Here is a 22,755-nt window from a genome sequence, read left to right as displayed (position 1 = left end):
GTGAGGACTGGCCTGTGCCGGGAGGCTGAAAACTGGCAAAAGGCACACTAAAGTCATCTTTCCATGATGTTCTGCACATAGTAGGTGCTTCAAAAGTACCGAATATTGCTGAAGGTATGAACTGCACTGCACTTTGAATCACTTCTTGCTGTAGAGGTTCCTTGTTTAAACAAGGGACGCTATTCTGTATTAGGTTACAAAGTGAAAGATGAGGCGGCAAGTCTATGGATGTGACTGGCTGTGGCTGTTTCACCATAATTATGGTTTTCCTTTTTTTAGGTTCATGTCATTATCCTGTATCTCATTCTACAATCCTCTCCCCTCCCCCTTAGATAGAAAAGAGGCGAATGTTATAAATTGGGATTAGTATTTCGACTTTTTAAAGGTTCTCATTATTCTAGAAGGGGAAGCTGAGTCTTTTAATTAAAAGCTGAAACCATAAAATGTTAGAATGGTAAATAATTGCTTTGGTAATTACCTTCTTTACCCTGGACCCCTCACCAAAGGTAACCTGAGTTCATCATCTGGATGGATTAACAGTGACTTGGGGAGGCCTAAGTAATTGCAGGAGCTGAACATTCTAGTTAAAAAATGCTAAGATTATTCAGGGACCCATTATTTCAGACATAGGAGCTTTGGGGAGGTGAGGGAGAAGATGCAATGTGTTGTTCTGGGACTCACATGGGAATGGGTTTCATGAGTTTGTAATTTTGGAAAACGTGATAATAACTAAAATAATTTATGAGTATTTCCCTAGTCCTAATGGCTTAAGATTCTCTCATGGAGTACAACTGCAAAATGAGACTCAGGGTGAGGTGATAAGTCCCAGTGGTTCAAAGAGACCTGGTCGGAAAGCAGGCAGACACCTCAACTGAGATACTGGAGAGTCGATGTCCAGGCAGGCAGGGCCAGGATGAATAAGTGGAGAGAGCACATAAGTATTTGTCAGGTGGGCAGGGGTGGCATCCAGTCCTCTGAGGTGGTGGCTGGTTACGGCTTGGGACAGGGTGATTGGCACAGGCGTGCAACCTGAGCTAACTGGCTCTGGTAGAATAAATGATCAGAATCAGGATTGAAGGTGGGCTGGGCAGGCCACGTGCCAAAAGTAGAGGAAGAGGAGAAGGCAGGGACCACCAACTGCCCAACTCTGTCAGTGAATTGTTGGGTCCCATGGAACCCAATGGGAATGGTGCCCATGAAGTTGTGCAGGGAGTGGTCCTAGGTTCAGAGTAGTCAGAGGTGAGAAGCAGGATGATTCTTGAGGGATTTGGTTTGCTTACAGGGGTGCCTTTAGCTTGGGTTCTTTCTGGGGTAAGACTAGAGAAGCCATTCTAAGCCTGGCCTTTGCTGTTAACTGGGAAAAAAAGGGGACCAGCTGAGTTTCTTTGTACCAGGTGTTTTTAAAGCCTGTTGAAAAGGTTAGGCCAGTGGACTGCAGACCTCTCTGGGAGCAGGAGGGTCATGGAGTCACTTCAGTTTAAGAGGGCCATAGGACCACAGGCTCAGGTTTGTTCTTTCTTTCTTTCTATTAGTCTATCATCTATCTATCTATCTACCTACCTATCTATCTAATCTATCATCTATCTATCACAGTTAATTAGGAAATTCTTTGTTGTGCTCTGCTCTGAAGGACAAATATTTGTCAAAAACCCAATTTATTTTAAAATGATTGAAATTTAATCACTTGAAGAGAAATAAGACATATAACTTTTGTCTTTAATTTCATTTATTTGTATTTCTCTCTTTTGTGTTGGTGGGACAAAAAACTTAAGCCATAGAGGAGAGTCCATCAGGCTGAGTCTCGACAATTGGAGAGAAAATAAAAATGAAGCTACTGTGATCAGTCCAGAGTAGCGCTTGTAGATTATGATGACAGGCCAACTTGCCTCAGTCAGGCCAGCTCAGCCAGTAGGAACTGAGGTCAGTGGTTATTAATCATTTGTCAGAGTCTGCGGGGCTTTATCAGATAATTATAGTTATAAGTATGTTTATATCACAAAACATATGGCAAAGCTGCAAAGGATTAAATTCCTAACACACTGCACTGACATTAAAAAAAATACAGATAAATGATAGAGCATAAAGCAAACACTTTAGAAAACCATGCCATTGATTACTGGGCATCTTAGAATTATTTCCTATATTGTTTATTTCCATAAATATTTAGAACCTTACAGAGCCTTAGACTACCTTCCCTCTTCCCCCTAATTTTCCAATGAGTTGTAAAAATAGCAAGTATAATTATCGTTTGAAAGACTGGTTATTGACTCCATCCATATAAACAGACAACTAGAATGTAATTACAGCTTATTTTATAAAACCCATTTCTGAGCAAAAACATCTCTAGCTGTTCTAAGGAATCTACATAAAACAAATACATAGACATGCCTAAGGTACAGCTCTAAACCCCATAAAACGATAGAAGGCATTTTAAAATAAATGACTTAGGCTGCAAACAGCATCCATTTTGCTTTGTTTGGCAGCATATAAGTTCACATGCTAGGAAACACTTTTCAACATGAATGAACTGTGAAATTGTTTTCTTCTACTTGACACTCCTCAAAATTATATTAGATTATGCTAGCCATTTCTGCACCTTGTCATAGAGGCTGTTGGTGCTCCAAGAGGCGATACAGGTGGACACTAGAGAGAAGGACCCCTGCATTTGAGATGCTGCCTAAATATCATTCAGTATGTTAGGGAAAAACAATAGGAAATATCATACCCATGCCTAACAATGCATGAAAAATGGCTTTGTTGAAAATCTAGATATGCAAGGGATATGATGTGGTGAACCATGTGCATTTCAATTCTTGGATTATAAACATAAACATCTCAGGAAATGATTACCTTTGTGTCTCACCTCTATCCCGTGTCAAGCACTGCCATACGAGTATAAGTGAAAACAACATACAAGGCCTGTCCAGAAGGTATCCAGCCATGCGATATGAAAACTAGAGGCATTTATTGAAGAAGATACAAGATACAAGAGACATTGTACAGGACAATGACACCTCAGTCCCCTTTGAAGTAGGCACTTTGGGATCTCACACAGTCTCCCAATCACCATCAGCTGCCCCATCGTATTTTCCTGAATGTCATTGACAGTCTGATATCTTCCCTTTCAAAGCTGATTTTAGTTTTGGGAAAAGACTGAAGTCACAGGGCACCAAATCTGGGCTGTAGGGGTTTGAGTCACCTGGGTGATTTGATGTTTGTCCAAAAAACTCTGCATGAGATGTGATGCAGGAGCGAGCACACTGTCATAATGAAGCTGCCAACAACCGGTTGCCCCTAGCTGCGGCCTTCTGAATCATCGGAATAGTTTCCATGGAGCAATGTTCAAGCTTCACGCTAAATTAGATGCAGATTCTTGCTTTACTTGCTCAGGCATTTTGAATGCGACGGCCACACAGTACACACGCTCACTCAAGGGCATCTACCACCTCCATTGACAGTAAAGTCGTCATTGTTCACGCATGCGCATTCCAGTCCACTCTCCTTGGCTGCCAGGTTACATCAATGTGCAAACTGTTCTCATTATATTAGCAATGGCTGAACTTTTTCTGGACAGAGCTTGTATGTGGGTATGAGTTATAAAAATCTTAGGTCTCTGGATGCTGTAGATCTTTCACTGCGTCTAATATGCCATTTCACCTCCCAAAGGCACCATCATACTCTCCTCTCAACGGACCTGCATGTGTACTTTTCCCCATCACCATCACATTGCATTGCCATGATCACAGCCACACTTAATTCAGGAAGCCAGGAGCCTCTTGTGCTTTTCATTTTCATTTAGAGCCTCTGTATGCTGAACTTTCAATCCACAGCTCAGGTCAGATGCTTGTTTATCCAAGAGGATAGGCTTAGAAACTTATCTTTTCACTTTTAAACATTTTTTTACATTAATTATCAGTATCTTCTAACTTTAAATTTTAAAGTTTTGTACAGTATTTTAGAATCTAAAACATGAGATACTTTTGTAAGAAATAAATACAAATTTTAAGAAGAATCATAGCTTTCAATTTTGTTAAATTATGTGTCTTACATGATTCAATTTACCCTATTTTATATGATGATCTATGCTGACCTCATCTTTTTAATTTATGGCCCAATAATGCCTTTCTGCCAATTCTCAAAGCTACTGAATTTGTGAGCCAAGAGCAAAGAGCCAAGAGCCAAGCCATGTGATCTTCAGGTTTTCTGAACAGCTATATAATAATGTTCTAGAAACTGGTGGATAACCTGCTGGCAATGGGATTAAAGGCACTTTATTTTTAGCTTTAGAATTGGCTTTTAATTTTATTATGTAAAAACATAAATTAAATTTTCCTAAATGAATCAACTTTTAATTGGTTAAATAAAATATACCATCTTTCAGTTAGTGAACTTTTTAATTTAGTTAGTAAATTTTCTTATTTTCTATCTTTGAGAATCGAATTTTAAATAAGATATTTAAAGTCACATACTACCACATCTAAAAATTAATTAACTCATCCAATCTTATGAAGTATGTTTTCTATCTAGGGCAGTGTTCCCTTCAAGAGTAGAACTGGTTTACATGTGTAAAATCTGAAATGAATCTCATCAAAGTCATAGAATCTAAGCTGGGAATGACTTCTGAGAGCATGTAACTCAAATTTGTCCTATTACACCTGAGGGTGTTTATATTATTAGATGAAATCTGGACAGATTGAGAGGCTTGTCTGAGTTCATTTACTACTATGTTAGTAACAAAATTAGGGTGAGAATTAGGGTCCTTTTTTTTTCTTCTATTGAAACAAAATGTTCCACTTTTTAACACGTCTTACTATCATTTTCACTTGTTCAGACTACAAAATTTGACATTGCTATAATTTGGACCAAAGTTGGATTTCTAGTTACCTTTAGAGTTCACTTATATGTGGATAAAGAGTTTGTTAGTCAAATCTAGATGAGCTGCATGATTGCAGGTGACATATTCACACATCAAGAGATAACTGATTTTTCCCTGGCTGCTGTGGCTCAGTGGATTGAGCATCGGCCTGTGAGCCAAGTGTCGCTGGTTCGATTCCCAGTCAGAGCACATGACTAGGTTGCACGTCAGGTCCCCAGTTGGGGGTGCGAGTGAGAGGCAACCACACAGTCATGTTTCTCTCCCTCTCTTTCTCCTGTCCCCTCTCTCTAAAAATAAAATAAATAAATAAACAAATAAATAAATAAATTATAAAAAAAAGAGATAACTGACTTTAACTATGTTAAAATACTTCATATATACTAAAATTACAATTTCACTTTTGGACATATTTTTGTATCTATTTATGATAGTAACAATTTTCCCTGCCAGATAACATGAAAGAATGACCAGATCAAGTGTATAGACCAGGAATACTTAGATTACTAATGAAGAACATTTAATCTATCTATGTCATGAGTATTCTGGGCCCCAGTAAAAGTCCTGTGAACTGTGCAGGTGGTCTCCTGGCAACATGTTAGTTCTGCGTGGCTTTGATTTGCTCTTCATTGCTGATTAGACCAGAAGTGGATACTTGGTCCAAGCTATGCCAATAACATTCTCCTTCCTGGAAAGTAGGACCTGGATTCAGACATAGCCCGCCAGCTTTAGCAGTATTTTGAACTGCAATGTGTAAAGTCAAGATCTGTCAGATAGCCATACATGACTGGGGAGCAGAGAAAACTGGTACTCAGCAGGAAGAATGAAGCACACTGCAGGGGGCAAGTTTCAGGCCCCTCCTGAGGCCCTGGCTGCCCTTGGGTTCCAGGAGATAGTCCTATATTCTTATTCAACAAATCCCTCTTGTCTGTGTCTGTCTTTCTGTCTCTCTTGATTACTAGCTAATTTTTTTAATCCTTATCCAAGGATATGTTTTTATCGATTTGAGAGAGAGAGAGAGAGAGAGAGAGAGAGAGAGAGAGGAACATTGATCAGTTGCCTCTCACATGTGCCCCTGGACTGGGGATCAAACTCTCAACTGAGGTATGTGCCCTGACCGGGAATTGAACCTACAACCTTTTGGTATAGGGGACGATGCTCCAACCAACTGAGCTACCTGGTGAAGGCTAGCTAAGTCCTTTTTGATATGTGCAACCAATGAGTCTAATTCAGACACTGTGTGATAGAGATCACACTCTGGAGCCAGAGCTATGATGCTATCATTCGTATTTTGGCCCTGTGGCCCTGGGACAAACCACAGTATAGGTGGAAGAGCTTGATAATGAGATGCATTTGGATACTGAGATGCATTACAATAAGACCTTGTGTGTGAAGCTCAAGATAGACTGATTTTTAATAAATTCCTAGTATATAACAAATAGTAATAAATACCGTTTTATACAAACTAACTTGTTTAGCCATTTATTAGAAAGCCAGACGATACTACATATATTGTGAAACTGAAATTCATATTTCCTGTCCCTAACTAGCCTGAAATAGTGGGGTTTTTCTATATTGATAAATGACTCATATGTCAATGACATTTAAAAAATAATTTTGAGATTATGAAATTTTGAAATAAAAAAGATAAGGGCCATTTAAACTTGTATAAGCTATATTGATAAATTTAAAGGTACCAGGTAATATAAAAATTATGCCTAAAATGTACTAAAAACATCAAATACCTAATAAAATGAAATATATAATCAAATAGAATAATAATGAATAAATTAATACTTAAAGAGAGCTTGCTAAGTGCCAGGAATTGTGCTAAGAATTTTCATGTGTTAATTAATTTGATCCTCCCCCAAACCCTGTGAGGAAATTATTATGCCTGAATTTGAGTTAAACAACTTGCTCTAAGTCCCACAGCTAGTAAAAGGTGGAAGTGCTATTTAGCCTAGGTAGGCTGTTGGCCACTAACCATAGTCTGAATAAGAAAAGTGACTGAACTAAGACTTCTTAAAAAAAAAGAACTTTGGAAAGTTGTTTGGACATTTTAAAAAACAATTTCATGAAACCAAGAAAAGTTTACGATCTTCTAACTAATCTTTAAACAAGGAATTTAGATTATTAATGATTCTTACCGGGGGTTAGAAGGAGACAGTGGATTCATTTCTTTCTGATAGTGCCGACCCTGGTTGATAGGCTGTAAGAGACAAAACATTTGTGTGTAACTAATTAGCATCATGCGCTTTACATGTACTTTCACATGCACTCTCATTACAGTAATTTTTTTTCTAAGACACAGTCTGCCAGAAGGGGCTGGTTTATTTTAGAGTATTGTTGAAGGCTGTTTGGGAGATCAAACTAATAACAAAGTGATGTATACAGGAAAACACAGGTTATTTTAGTGGCTAATCACTGGGCTAGATAACATCTAGGGTGTAATCCAAGTTCATGGGCGGAATCCTTCTCCTTGTGGAATTTTATGCTATTAACATTGGTTGATATTTCCAGAAGCAGCAAAACAAAACAAGATATCCTGTGGAATTAATGCTGCAGAGCAAGTATAGGCAATAACCCAGAGACTGGGGGATGTAGAATATATATTCGTATCTCAATGCTAATAAGTTTGCAAGGAGACCTTCCATTTTCATTAATGGAATTACACATGTAAATCTCAGGTCAAGGTGGTCACTTTCCCCAGTTGTATAATAGAACCTCAAGGATGAATCAATGATCTGAAAAAGGTGATGCCAAACCCAACAGAAATGTGAAATCTCAATTTTTCCCTCCACAAGAAAACTTCAAGTTACCATCTATTTCAAAACACAGCTAAACAACCACATCCCATGTAAGCCTTAACCTGCCTCCACTGGAATTGATGTTTTCAATTTGTTCTATAAAAGGAGAATATTCCATTATAACTGATACAAATTCTGTTTTCCAACATCAGCTGTAAGTATTTTTCCTATGTGATTAACAACAATGTAACTGTAATATAAAAATCATTTTTAAAGTTCTCAGTTTATTACAAGTTGGAATTTGGTATACATTTTTGAATTCCATTTAAAGGGCTTCAGTTAGTTCCTTACTCAATGGGGCTGTCCTTAATGTTTTCTCACCCATAACATGACCCCATAGCACTGACAGCACCGAGAAAAACAGTGTAGTCATGGTGCCTGCACATATAGAGCACATATTCCTTATTTTCCACACATTCCTTATTTTAATGGGTCCTAGAATATGAATGGCATGGGTGATGGAAATTCTTTAGAGTAAACTGTCTTCCTCTGTAAATAATGTCTTGGAAGTGTTCCTTTAATTTAAATCAAACACCCTGTATGATAATCACAGTCACTTAGCGACTATCTGCGATGCACCATGAATTTAAATATACTCAGATACTTTGGTAATTGAACCAGTATCAATGCATCACCATTTCAATAATAAGAAACAACAGCTGGGAGAACAATGGAAGGAAAAACATGTCATAGGACATATTTGACCTCACTAGAGAAATACTATTTAGCTATTGGCAAGTGAAATTTAGTTCTATGATTTAGGCTTTATTATTTCACAGCAGAAAAAGGATCAGCATGCAAAGTGCTTAACAGGTTCTCCAGACCAACTCACACTGATGCAGAAATAGTCCCGATAATACCTTCATTGGTATTCCAGTACTTTACCTGCATTCAGGCCTCCAATGACTGGGCCTCTGCCTATTTACTTTCAGAGGCATTTCCCTAACTCTCTAAGCACTGTAGTCCTGATATTCAGCCAATTTTCTATTTTCTTAATTTTATATCATTAATTCTATTTACACCTGTCCCCAACCCCCTTATTTCAAATGCCTTACTCCATCCTCTGGAGAATAGAAATGACTACAGAATCCTATCTTGTTTGTGACTCAGCTGTCACTCAGACTACATAGACTGGCCCTTTCCATGTCTGCTCATGTTTATATAAAATATATCCAATAATATAGGGAATAAAAAGGAATACAATTAATAAAAATTCACACTAATAAAGATTTTTAACTGTTAGAAAACAAAAAAATAACTAGTGGAAACTTTTCAAAGTAGTAAGAATTATAGATATGAATAGATAAAAAGATAAATAAAATATTCACTTAAAATAATTGCAGGTAATGTAACTTGGTCTGAAGTACCTGATTCCTTAATTTAATTTGTATTGTTAAAAACTAATGGCCCTGGTCAGGTTGCTCAGTTGGTTGAAGCATTGTCCCATACACCAATAAGGTTGTGGGTTCGATTCCTGGTCAGGGTACATACCTAGGTTGCAGGTCTGATTATTGATTGGGGGGCATGTGGGAGGTAGCCAGTCAATGATTCTCTCTCACAATGATTTCTCTCTCTCTCTCTCTCTCTCTTTATCCCTCTCTGTCTCTCTCAAGTCAATCAACATATCCTTGGGTGAGGGTTAAAAAAGAAAACTAATGAAGAAGTTGTTACCCCAAAATACCTTATTCAATAACCAACTTAAATTTAATAATAGCATATCATGGCAGAGCATTCTGACTTCTGCATGTAACTGCTATAAACTGACTTATAAATCACAACTGCTAACAATTTCCTTGGGGAAGGAAGCAAGTCTTGCTTTGGAGTGAGTGCCATACAAAATTGGGTGGCCCCACTTCCCTTTCTCTGTACATGTCTCCTAATTTCATAATCAGACTCAGGGACAGGAAAAGTTTATGGGAATGATGCAGTTAAAGAGCTCCTTCAAGATATTTCAGTTCCGATCATTTTGCTTTGCTGCTTTGAAAGAGCAGAGCTTTCACTTGGATGTGGTCTTTTTGTTTTCCTAGGCCCAAATCAGGATACATGAGAATGTGCCTACGGGTTTCTAAAGCCCTCTGACCATGGTGGGGTGGGAGTGGGGAGAATATGACAGGCTGTCTGAAGCCAGATGTCCCTATCCACAAGTGGACATAGATGTGTTTCTATACATATGCATAAACCTATTTCTACTTTTTCTAGGTAGGTAACATCCTTTGAAAGCATCAGTTAAAAAATAAAATTGATTTTTTGATTTTGGAATTCAGCCATATTTAGAGAATAGCATAAGCAGCAGCCAAGGAATGGCAACCAATACCTACAAATAACTATGAAAACCATGATAATGGCAGTAAATTATATTCATTGAGCACTTACTCTGTGTTAAATCCTTGACAGATATCACTTCATTTGATTCTCACAGAATTCTATGAAATAGATAGGAATAACAACTCCATCTAATGGAAGAGGAAATTCAGACACTGGATGTTAACCCAAGGTGATGCCAGCCAGGAAATAGTGGAGACATAATTTGAAACCATGCTGTCTGATTTCAGTTTACCCTGTAACCACTGGAGCATAGCACTTAATCCATCCAGGGGTTCACCTGATGTGGTGAACACCCAAATTTTTAAATAAGAAATGACAAACTCAGTTCAGTTTATGCCAGGAAGAAAAACAGTGGTCTTGAAATATTATACATTTATTTGAAATACATGACTACCTCCTTACCATAAATTAAATCCATTTGATTTCATTCTTATGATGTTACTCTATATTTAAAACTAAAGAAAATAAGTTTAGCTATATTGCTAAATTTGGGTCAATTATAAGTTATAATAGACAATACTTTGAGAATGAGGGAAGTTTATTTCATGGGGTGACTTTTGTAGTCACTAAACACAGAGCAACTCGCACATTTAAAAGTTTCTCCTGACAGCTCAGATACTACACTGTCTCTAATACCAGTTTTCGTATATCATTTCTGTAGTGGCATAATACCTCTGCTCATCTGATTTATCTGCAGCTTAGCACAATCAACTACTTACCTTTTTAGTTCAGGATTAAAAGAAAACTCATTACACCCAAAGACAGCTGAGAAGTTAATGAATCCATAGATCAGAGCAAATGAAGACCTAGTAGAGCCTGAAATGCCAATATATTATTATCGGACACACAGCAGCCCGCGATCATCATGTGAAACGCTGATAGGCTGATGAGAAAAGAAATAGAACAGATCCCAGAAACGTGAGACCTCGTCCTTTTGGTGGCGCTGTTGCTATGCACTAGTGTTGGGAAAACTTGCATTCACATAAAATTAATTACCACTTAGCACAAAAGAAGCTTTGTTTTTCCATGATCAAGACGCTAGAAATTTGGCTGTGAGGGAAAGGGAAAAAAAAAGGCTAAATAAAAGAACAGGAGAATCCTTCCATACTAAGACGTAAAGACAATATGTCCACGCTGTTACATAAAAACCTATGAAAATGGCAATAATGTTGCAAAGTTAATCAAGACCATAAATAACTTGTATGAGAACCTCACCACATGCTTGTAATTTCATCATGTGCATTTTGCCTCGTTTTTCTCCAAATATGCTCTGCAATATGCCATTTGGTGGATGTATGTGATTTTTTCTTTTTTAAAGAAGCTGAGGGTCTAATGTACTTGGTATTAAGTTAGGAGAATTCTTAACTTTCAGGAATGGTGGCTTTGGGGCATCTGCTTACAGGGTAGCATGCACATGAGTCTAGGTTAGAGGTGGGACAGAGAAATAATGAAATAACAAAATAATTTATCTGTGTCTGAGGGGGCTGGTGTGGATTCTAATGGTTAGGCTCACCTTAAAACAAGAACAACAGAACCTTTGCCCACCCTTTCAGCTCTCAGTGGCCATAAAAAAGGGAAATGTCATAGCAATCTTTTCTGATCACTCGTGTGGCCCTTTGAGGAGAATAACTTTGGGGAGCAGCAGAGTATAATAGACTCAGCTGACTCTGTTAGGCACAGGACACATGCATTCTGTGCTGTCTTCAATTCTCATCGTGCCAATACGAGGAAGGCTCTTTATTATTCCCATTTTATAGGTGATTGTGCCAGTAAATGGCAGAGCTGGGATATGAGCCCAGGTTGGCTGATGTAGAGTCTATATTTTGGTAATCACACAAAGCTGTCTCCATTAATAACACTTCCTTTTTATTAAACACACACACGCACACAATACGGTTCTATGCTATTGTCAATCAAATTCCCTAACCAGGATAAAACTCGCTTAAAATTCCATTGTAACCAACTCCTAGCTCCCCTTCCAAGGCTGCCTGGAGCCCAGTTTTTAAATAAATCTCATGAAGGCTACTCGTAACAGAAACCCTCCAAAATTGATTACTTGTAGCTTGATTTTCACGGAAGTTGTAAAGTATTGTTTTAATTGAATTTGATTTGAAGTTAGAAACTTTGAAAAATTTGTCTGTTAAAGAAAGGCTAATGGATTTCTCAGTAGGCTTGCTTTTTAGCATGAGATGCCAACAAAAGCCAATTTGTTATGAGAAATATGGTTACATTTAACTACACTTATAAATGAATAGTTTAGTATATCTAAACATCTTTTAAACAGTACATATTACTCTGAACTGTACAGATGCTGAGGGAAGCTGAGGAATCAAAGCTTGTAGTAAACACAATAGAATTTGCTATAGAGTCTTCATTTTACCCTGCTTGGGCTTTCTGCTTTCAGACTGTACTGTGGGTGAAGTCCTTAGGTCAAGAGGGTAAACTGAATGTGACCTGCCTAAATCTCCCTTTTAAACTGTTGGTCATTAAGCTCTGCCCACAGGGAGATTTTTCCTTTATGTATATATAATACCCATTTATCAAATCTTGAATGTAAGGTATTACCTGCATCATTCAGGATTTATTTAAGCAAAGAAAAGCTCATATTTATTTTGGAATTTTGATGAAAACTTCCATATTTTGGAGTAAAAGAGGACTCTTTTGATATTACTGACTGATTGTTTAACCACTGAGTAACAACCAGCTGTGAGTGAGTGTGACCTCGTGTCGGGCTCTGTGCTCAGCACGGTCCTGTCCTTCAGGGGGTCACAGCCAGGTCTGGGGGGTATTCGTAATAACAGTTACCTGATGTGGTAAATGCTATCACTGAGCCCGAAGGTAATGGGACCCCAGAGAAGAAAGAGATAATTCTGTGCAGTGTGGTTGAGGGTTGGAAGGGTTTGTGAGCAGGGCCACAAGGAGTGATTAGGAGAAGAGGAATGAAGGGTCCCCAGGCAGAGGGAGAGCACAAGCAGCAGCATGACTAACGTGACCCGGAGGAAAGGCATGGCAAGCTGCACAGTGTAGCCAGGGCATGGAGGAGATGGTTCTGTGGGTATGTTCGGTAGGAGGTGGGTAGTGATGCTGAGACAAGGAAAAACTCATTTCAAGTCTGGTCGAAGTGATAGAGAAACAAAGGCACTGAGACAGGATTATCTTATTAAAGGAGAGACTCTACCCTCACATCCATAGATTTCTGTCCTTTTCAGAACTTGGAATTCCTTTTTCCCTCTTTCTACATGGTGAGTTTGCACTCATTCTTGAACTCTGGTTTAACTGTAGCTTTCTCTGTGAAACATCCCTGAAACTAAAGGTAGAATTAATTGCTTCCTCTCACTTGTTCCCAGAACTTTTTATTCTATTATCACTCACTACCTGACTTATATGCAGTGAGTTGTTGACTGTGCTTCCTTCCAACTGGTGAACATCTCAAGGCTGGGTAAAACATATTTGTATCCCCAGCATAGTCCACAACATGGTGCACCACTCAAAACAAAGTGTGAAATTAATTAATGCAAGGCAGACAAGCTAGGATGTGGTGAGAGTCATCATGGAGATATTCCTGGCTCTAGTGGCAGAGAGGTAGGTATGGCTCTCACAGCGAGGCCTGGAGAAGGGCTACAGAAGGCTTGGAGCTAAGTCTTGTTGGATAAACAGGTACAAGGGACAAGAATATGCACAGGGTGCATTTAGGGAATCACAACTGGGACTAAACGATGGAGTGAAAGGAAGGAAGCAGTGAGAGATGAGACTGGAAAGGCAGGCAGGTCTCAGGTCATTGAGGGTCCTACAGGCCAAAAAGAGGCTACAACACGTTATTCAGGGAAAAGATAAAATAAGATCTGGGCTTTAGAAAGATCACTAATGTGAATAATAATGATAATCAAAATTAAAACTAACCTTAATTTATTAAGTGCTTATTATGTCTCAGATACAGTGCTGAGTGCTTTTCCAAGGTCACAGCTTGGATGTGAACCCTGGCAGTATGATTTCAGAGCAGACCCTCCTAACCATCAGGCTATGGTGCTTGGAGTGGAGGTACAGAGACATTAGGAGACGGCTGAAGTAATTTGGGTAAAATAGAAAGTGCCAAGGTTAGGGTATAGACAGGAGGATTAGGAGATAAAAAGAAGAGAGGATTTAGAGACCACCTGGGCACGGACAATGAAGGAGTGGGGAAAGTGGAGATGCTGTTCAAGTTTCTGGCTTGAGCGCCAGCATGGGTGCTAACAGCATCATGGAGCTACAAGACAAGCAGGGTGTTACTGTGATAAATAAAGTTTTGAATTCTTTTGTTTCCTCTTTCTCACAGCCCCTGTAAAACTTCTAAAGAGAAAGACATTGAGCTCTCAGAAAGACCGCAATGGTTCTTGTAAATTGCTCTATTTAAACTCTCTAGGAGCAACAAGATGCAGAAGATCATTAAGGAATGCAATTTTCCATTTGGCGATAGTTCCAATATTGAAAGAGACTGAATTTGATGCAATAATAACCATATCTTATGAATACTAAAGGTAGGCTTTTCAATTATTTTCTCTGTCTAAAAAATAGACTGTTTTCAATTTCTCATTTGGTCAAATAGGGGGTTATTAAGTTCATTGCCAATGATGTTATTTTTGGCTATATACTTTTCGAGAGTAGTAGTTGTCATGCATGAGGACTTTAGTCCCCACCGCAACAGGACAGTGATGAGAACACTGTATCCAGGGAAACCAAGAGTTCAGCTTTTTCAGTCCATAAATAATCATGCCTTAGCTTGCCCTTTGTAATATTGGTCTCTGAGCTACTTCGTGACAGAATGAGCTCGTTCAGGAGGCCATTGTTCTCTTTCTTTCTTTTGGTTTAAATGCCTGCTGAGGAATATTTTATAAAAAAGGCAATGTTTCAATTCCATTGTAAATTGCATTGGCAAAAATCTGCATCATACTCTGATGTTTTTAGCTCTGGCTGCAACGATACTCTGCGCACGGGGGTATTTTTGTTGGGTGTGTAGATACACTTTGGCACCAAGGCTACTCAAAGCATTAGGCAGGCTTGGTCATTCAATTTTTAAAGAAAAATATTTTATTGTTATTTATTTATTTTTAGAGACAAGGGAAGGGAAAGAGAAAGAGGAGAGAAACATCAATGTGTAGTTCCCTCTCATGTACCCCCAACTGGGGACCTGGCTTGCAACCCAGGCATGTGCTCTGACTGGGAATTGAACCAGCAACCCTTTGGTTCGCAGGCCCACTGAGCCACACCAGCCAGGGATTGGCCATTCAACTTAATGAGGAGAAAGAACACTAATGAAAAATGAACACCAGCCCCCTCCATCTCCTTAGAACCAGTTTGAATTTCTCCTCCATGAAGACTTGTAAGTTCTTTCCAGAGCAGAACTCTTGCCTTGTGCTGAATAGTGGTAGCACTCATTTGACAACCGAGTCCCATATTGAGAAGTTACTGTATCATGGTGGTTAGGGGCTTAGACTCAGGAGTCATGCCACACTAGTTCTGAATCACTTTATTCAAGGGTCTCCATTTTCTCATCTGGAAATGGGAACTCAGTGGTGCTTACCACGCAGGATAGCAGTAAGGAGCCAATTAGATAACACATGTAAGGCCTAGCACCAGAGGCTCTGACAAGTCTAAGATCTACAAAGACAGTGGAGACCTGGGGAAAAAAACTAATATTTAATGAAATACTTAATATGTAAGTTATTCACTGTTAACTACATTTAATCTTTATATATTTTATTTTAGTATTTTATATAAATATGAATAAAGTTACACAATTTTATATTTCCTTTCGAAAACTGCATAGTAAAAAAGTTACATTTATTGTGTATTTTAATACATTAGATGTGATGTACCCTGGCTGGTTTGGCTCAGTGGATTGAGCGTCGGCCTGCGAGCTAAGTGTCGCTGGTTCGATCCTCCAGTCAGGGCACATCAGAGAAGGTAAACTCTGACTCCAAAAAACCTCCGCTGCCTTGTGGCATACCTCTTCAGGGGAAAGGCTAAGGGAGTAAACCCCGACAGAAAATCCGGAGCCGGAGTCCCTAAGGCGGTTTGACGCTGTAGTCAACACCGGCAACTCCTGCGGCGCACCTGAAACCAAGCTGTATTGACTCTGTCTTTCCCTTGGACCCTTCAGCTGCGAAGAGAGGGGGGGTCTGCTGCATGGGCAACAGCAGACCCTCCATATCACCCTGCCCAGGCTCTGTAGCTTCAGCTTCACTGGAGAGGACACTCCAGCGTCATCGCAAGAGTCGATTCAACACGGGAGGAGACAGATACCGTGTCACTCCCGAGTTGGACTGCACAGCCATTCTCGGCGGTGCAGATAGACTCTTAAGAAGCTACACCATCGTCTCTCGAGACGGACGGCTGCCAACGACGAGATGTGATGTTGAATGTGACCCTATAAGTCAATGTTCCTTGGGCCTAATCAAGTGTCAGCATGTCCCTTGGTGCTTAATAATTTACCATTATTATAATAATGATTTTATTATTCTGTCTCATAATATTTATTGTGCTGTACAGGACTGTTCTGTCAAAGTTCCTGCTTTATTTTCAATTAAGCCAGAAGATCCTTGAGGACAGTATTGTGGAGAATGGACTGAGTCAAAACACTGGGCTCTGTTCTGGGATCCAACACTGACCCCGTGTGGAAAGTTGGGCCCAGGATTTAATTTCTTCACCTGAAAAACAGGAAGACTTGGACCTGCTCCAACTCCTCTGCTGGTCCATAGTGAGGATGATGGGCCATATTTAAAAGTGCTCTACCTGTATAAGCCTATGAGCAAATACAAGTGCCTGTAGCATCTGCAGAACCTACCATGGCCCTTAGGCACAGGGAAGAGTCAGTAAGTATCTGGTGATTTCTATAGAAGGTTCTTTTCTACCTTGTATCCAAGCAATACTTAGCATACCTGTAGTCTCTTCCTCTTTGTTCATTTAACAAATACTGTATCAACCCCTCCTATGTGCCAGGGACTGTACTAGGAGCTGGGGATGCAATGGGTTACCTAGAGTCTATAGTAAAATTATTCTTTTCCTTTCAGTGTATAGTTTATATATCGCCACACAATTAACACACATTATCTGAGGTATAATAAGAAAATTTGTGAAAAATAAATGCCTCCACACCTAAAAGACTACTTCAGAATGAGCTCTGAGTAGTTCTCATTTTGGCCTTGGTTTTCCCAGACAAGGCTGGGTTTTGTTAGAAAGAAGCTGCATGCTCCTCATTAAGGCAATCAACAAAGATGCAGAGCCTTGAACTCACCGGTGGCAGGCAGGAGTTCCAGGTGGTTGTGTCATCACTGCTGGAACTTATGCTGACATTACAGTTGTCAACCTGGGATGCACTCAGGCCATGGGAAGCCCCAGTGTCCTCCAGATCTTCATTCTGTTGCCGACGCAGGCTTGCCAGCATTTGCAACTCAGATTCACTCATCTGGCTGGGCTGATAGTTTCTCCAGTCATACTCCTAACCAAGAGAGGAAAAAAGTGACAGAGCAAAGGGTCACTTGGCCTTTCTCAATTTTACAGGCTACCAGTGAATGCTACTCCACAGTCTTACCACTTCAATGGCTCCCCAACGACAGAGGCCATGGCTGCATCCTTAACATGCCTTTATATGATGCCTACCCCACCCACCTGACTTCCTCTTTTTGCTCCTGACTTGTCAGCCACACTGTGCTTTGCTAAGATTCTCTAAAGCATCAGACTAATGTCTGCCTTAGTGCCTGTACCCATGCCAGTCCCCTGTGCCCCATCTGCTGGCTAACTCCTAGGTGATTTTTAGGTTCTAAAGTATGTTACTGCCTTGCAGAAGCCTTTTCTGACAACCACACACTGGGTCAGCTCCTTCACATTATAGGCTTGCTTCACGTTTAGCATCTATCAGAGCTGCAGTTAGTGTCTGGTTTTGGCATGCACAGGTGGTCTATGAGCCCTGCAAAGGCCAGTGCCATGACTTCCTCTCACTGTACTTCCCAAGTCTGATGCTCAACCAGTATTTGAGGATGCCTAAATTAACAAAAACTCAAAGCAGTTTATTTAAAAAGAAAAACCACTTCCCATAAAAATGTCCACTTTACAAGGAAATTGATGAATTTTATCCTTGTCAACATCATGACCAAATCCATTCAACTTACAGTAAGACTGAGAATGACTAATGCTGTTAAAAGTCATCAAATAAAATATGAACTTAAAATGGGAACATGTGAGGTCGGAAAGCCAGAAAGACCTTACAGCTACAATAAACACTTTTACTGATATGGACATCATTATATATATGTAATATCTCAGGCACATTTTTTTTCAAGAACAGTACTACAAATATTTAGAGGCTAATATAAATATTCTTTTGCTGTACAGGGAAGAAAGTAGCATATGGGATTTTCAAAACCTCTCTTTTCTCTTTGGACTATATCAAATTTGATAACAAATGTTAATTTCAACATTGCTAAAATATTGGCATCATATATGAGCTTTATGATTTACACACAAGACTGGCATATAACTTAAAAACAATCTTGAAAATTTCTTGTACACCTATAAAATTGGTTGTACGTCAAAAGGTTTTTTTGTTTTTTTTGTTTGGCCATGAAACACTAGAAGTTTTGAGCCATTCTAACCTCTACACCTATTTTCTCAGTGGACCCTTTGAGACAGAGCCTGCCTTTTCTTCTTTTCTGCTTCATAGGGATATAGAACGTTAAAAATATATAATTTTGAAAAAATTCTTTGCATTTCTATGACATTAAAAGCTTTTTAATAGGGCATTATCATCGCCATAATGAGCGTTGTGAAAGCATGTGATCTGGTAATGCGAGGTGGAGATTTTCTGGAAACTTGCCAGTGGAAACTCACTTAAATTCTTACAGTTCATGGCTCCAAGCAGCTTGCCACCCTAGGAAGCCCTGCAATTTCTAATAGGAGAGTTCAGAAGTATTTAATATTCTTTGAGAGTTCTTGGGACAAAACAGATATCACAAGAAGATGAACAAAATTTATATTCCAAAGAAAAACACTAAAAAGAAAATAAGGGAAATAGAAATACTTTAAATCCAAAAGAAACAGTTGGGAGAGCAATAAACACAAGAAGAGATGGCCAACATCACTGTCATTCGTGAAATACAAATCAAAACTACAATAAGAGACCATTCACATCCACAGGGCTGTTGTAATATAAAACATAGCAACAAGTGTCGGCAAGGACATGGAGACATGAGAATTCCTGTACAGCAGTCCCTCTCTGTATCGCAGTTCACTTATCACAGCCTCACTGTATCGCGGGATTTTTAAAAATATTATACTTAATTATTTATCGTGGACTTTTCACTATATCGTGGGATTTTGCGGTACTGTATACGTATGTTGTTAAAGTTACATAGGTTTAAGAGTGTAGAATATGTTTAAGAACATAAGTAGTGTTTATAAAAGAGTGGAAAAGATTAATAAGGGAGCGGGAAAGGTTAATAAGGCACTGGGAACAGTTTATAAGTGTGTGGGAAGGGTTTATAAAGCCTTAAAATATATATAAGTACTAAAATAAATGTAAGGTTCCTACTTTGCGGATTTTCACCAATCGCGAGGGGTGGGGGGGTGGAGTCTAGAACATAATACCCGTGATAAGTGAGGAAATACTGTATGCCGCTGGTGGGAATGTAAAATGGTATAGCCACTTTGGAAAACAGTTTGGTGATTCCTCAGAATGTTAAACATGGGCAACATGGCTCAGCAACTCACTCCTAGGTATATATAGCCAAGAGAACTGAAAACATGTGTTCATATAAAAACTTGTAAACAAATGTTCATAGCAGCATTATTCATAATAGCCAAAAGGTGGAAACAATCACATGTCCATCAACTGATGAATGAATTCCTGTTTATCCATACAATGGAATATAATTTAGCTATAAAAAGTAATGAAGTACTGATACATGTTACAACATGGATAAACCTTGAAAATATTATACCAAGTGAAAGAAGCCAGAAAAAAAAAGGTCACAGATTATATGATTCCATTTACATGAAATTTCCAGAATACACAAATACAGAAACAGAAAGCAGACTTGTTGCTTGGGGGTGGGGGTGGGGGTGAGGGAGAGGGAGTGGAGGGTGACTGCTAATGGGTATGGGGTTTCTTTTTGGGGTGATGTAAATATTCTGAAATGATGGTGATGTTGGGCATCTCTTGCGTTATTGCCTTCCCAACTGTTTCTCTGAATTTAAATTATTTCTATTTCCCTTATTTTCTTTTTAGTGTTTTTCTTTGGAATATAAATTTTGTGGTGATGGTTATAGAATTTTGTGAATACACTAAAAATTCCTCAATTGTACACTTTAAAAGGGTAAATTTTATGGCATATAAATTATAGCTCAATAAAATGTAGTCAGTAATTCGATGTGAAAATGAGACCAATCGCTTGACTTTGGGCTCAACTGTGATCAAATGACTTGCTGTCCTTCTGGCAAGAAATAGAACTAAACATTCTGTGCCAAATAGATGTATTATTTGGCTTGTCATTACCAATACATACTTTTATAATAAAAATGAAAATTTTTATTTTTTACAATTTTTATTAAGAAAGCCTTCATATGTAGTATGATTAGTCCATCCATTAAATTTATTTATTTAATCCACAAGCCTGTACTGTGTCTGAGGTACATCCCAGGTGCTAGGATAGAAAAATAAGAGAGAATGGGGCAATTGTTAAGATAGATCAAATCTGGGCCCTAGTTCAGCACTTACCAGCTGTACATGATTGGGCCAATTACCTAAGCTCTCTGTGCCTAGTTTCTTCACTTGTAAAATGAAACCATAGTGTACACCTCATGGGATTTTTGGTGTACTAAATAATATATATCAAATGCTTACTAAGAGTCTTCAAACCTATGATCTGTACTTTTATCAGAAAGTGTTTAAGTATGTATTTTCCAATATATGTTTATTTCTAAATTCGTCGTCGGCAGCCGTCCGTCTCGAGAGACGATGGTGTAGCTTCTTAAGAGTCTATCTGCACCACCGAGAATGGCTGTGCAGTCCGACTCGGGAGTGACACGGTATCTGTCTCCTCCTGTGTTGAATCGACATCTTGCGATGACGCTGGAGTGTCCTCTCCAGTGAAGCTGAAGCTACAGAGCCTGGGCAGGGTGACATGGAGGGTCTGCTGTTGCCCATGCAGCAGACCCCCCCCTCTCTTCGCAGCTGAAGGGTCCAAGGGAAAGACGGAGTCAATACAGCTTGGCTTCAGGTGCGCCGCAGGAGTTGCCGGTGTTGACTACAACGTCAAACCGCCTTAGGGACTCCGGCTCCGGATTTTCTGTCGAGGTTTACTCCCTTAGCCTTTCCCCTGAAGAGGTATGCCGCAAGGCAGCGGAGGTTTTTTGGAGTCAGAGTTTTCCTTCTCTGATGTGCCCTGACTGGAAGATCGAACCAGCGACATTTAGCTCGCAGGCCGACGCTCAATCCACTGAGCCAAACCAGCCAGGGGCTCATCAGATGGGTAATGTGCTGATATCATAACAAGGTTTGAGGAAGGCACATTTCACATGAGAGCATGAGCACCCAATCATCACACTTACGAATTGCCTAAGAATCCTGAATGCATTTGACTTTTTTTTTTAAGCTCAGTCCTGAGGCTCTTGAAACACTCTTTACTGATTCTATACTGTGTCCAATATGCTGGAGACCTTTCAAGTCTACTCTCGGTCAGCTTGTCATTGATTCCCCACACCTTTACCATCTGTCACAGTCTCCACACCAGGCCCTCTAAGTGACAGGCATCACAGTAAGTGTGGTTCTGCTCGACCCAGGGACAAACAGCGTGCCTACATAGGACCTTAGAGGTGGTCTGGTCCAACACCCTTGCTCACTTTCCAGAATAAGAAACTGAGATCCAAAGAACACAAGTGACTTGTCCAAGGTCACATGGGGAGCAGGAAACAGAGCAAGGGAGCTTCCATTCCCTTCTGAATCCATGCAGAAGGATGAAGCAGTATTCGAGAGTGCTCTGGGAGAAAGTGAGCACCCAGTTGTTACACAGTGACAGTCACGGGGCTCCTCAGCCAGGGCTGGCCCGCCTGTCCTCTCCTGGGGCTGGTTAGCAGGCTAGTTAGAGATAAGGCTCAGCCTTCAGGGGCGAGGCCCCACCCAGAAGGAAGCCATGTGAGTGATGGAACTAAATCAATCCATGTGTTAAAATTTCTAGACTACAGCAAGATGAGAGTTAAATGTTCTCTTCAAAGAAACACAAACTCTAGCCGGTATCTGTATGTCTCCACGGCCAAACTGCTGGCTTTAAAAGCAGGGTAATCTAGCCCTGGCTGGTGTGGCTCAGTGTTTAGTGTTTCTAAATTAAACACATACAATTATATTAAAATAATATGTATAAAATAAAAACACATACAAATTGAAATTAAAATGGTTAGGCTTTAAAATACGGAAATAGTTAAAATTTTTTCTTCCTAGAGTCCAATGGATTGTTTTTGACACATCTTCTAGGGTGAGAACAATCCTATTAGGAGACCACTGAGCTGGCAATCAATACATACGCTCCCTGTTATTACAATATTATTGTTTCCTCTCATTTTCTCTGCCCCCCTCTGTCTAGTCTTTCACCAATTCTGTACTATGCTAGGAGCTGGGAGTACAAAAAGCAAGACACACATCTGTCCTCATGGAGCTCACAGTCTAGAAAGGGAGGCAAAACAGTTATTCTAAAATGTGCCGTGATCAACACTACAACAGAGACA

General features: G+C 39.5%; 1 protein-coding gene and 1 non-coding gene across 2 annotated transcripts in view; both read right to left on the bottom strand.

Moving 5' to 3' along the window:
• CFAP20DC (CFAP20 domain containing) overlaps window positions 1-22,755 on the bottom strand; it is a 254,456-nt gene that overhangs the window by 35,524 nt on the left and 196,177 nt on the right. Inside the window, exons 12-13 of the mRNA XM_090282941.1 lie at window positions 17,276-17,479; window positions 7,021-7,082 (exon numbers count right to left, since the gene is read on the bottom strand). Coding sequence (XP_090139067.1) covers window positions 7,021-7,082; window positions 17,276-17,479 — 266 coding nt within the window. The remainder of the gene's footprint in view (window positions 1-7,020; window positions 7,083-17,275; window positions 17,480-22,755) is intronic.
• LOC150004781 (small nucleolar RNA U13) lies at window positions 21,497-21,600 on the bottom strand. Its single transcript, XR_016512567.1, has one exon. It is a non-coding gene; the product is annotated as a small nucleolar RNA U13 (small nucleolar RNA).

This window comes from Furipterus horrens, unplaced genomic scaffold (assembly GCF_987537825.1).
Source record: "Furipterus horrens unplaced genomic scaffold, mFurHor1.1.pri manual_scaffold_7, whole genome shotgun sequence".
In the NCBI taxonomy this organism is placed as follows: Eukaryota; Metazoa; Chordata; class Mammalia; order Chiroptera; family Furipteridae; genus Furipterus; species Furipterus horrens.
Note: the sequence above shows the minus strand (reverse complement) of the source record. Positions and strands in the feature narration are given on the sequence as shown.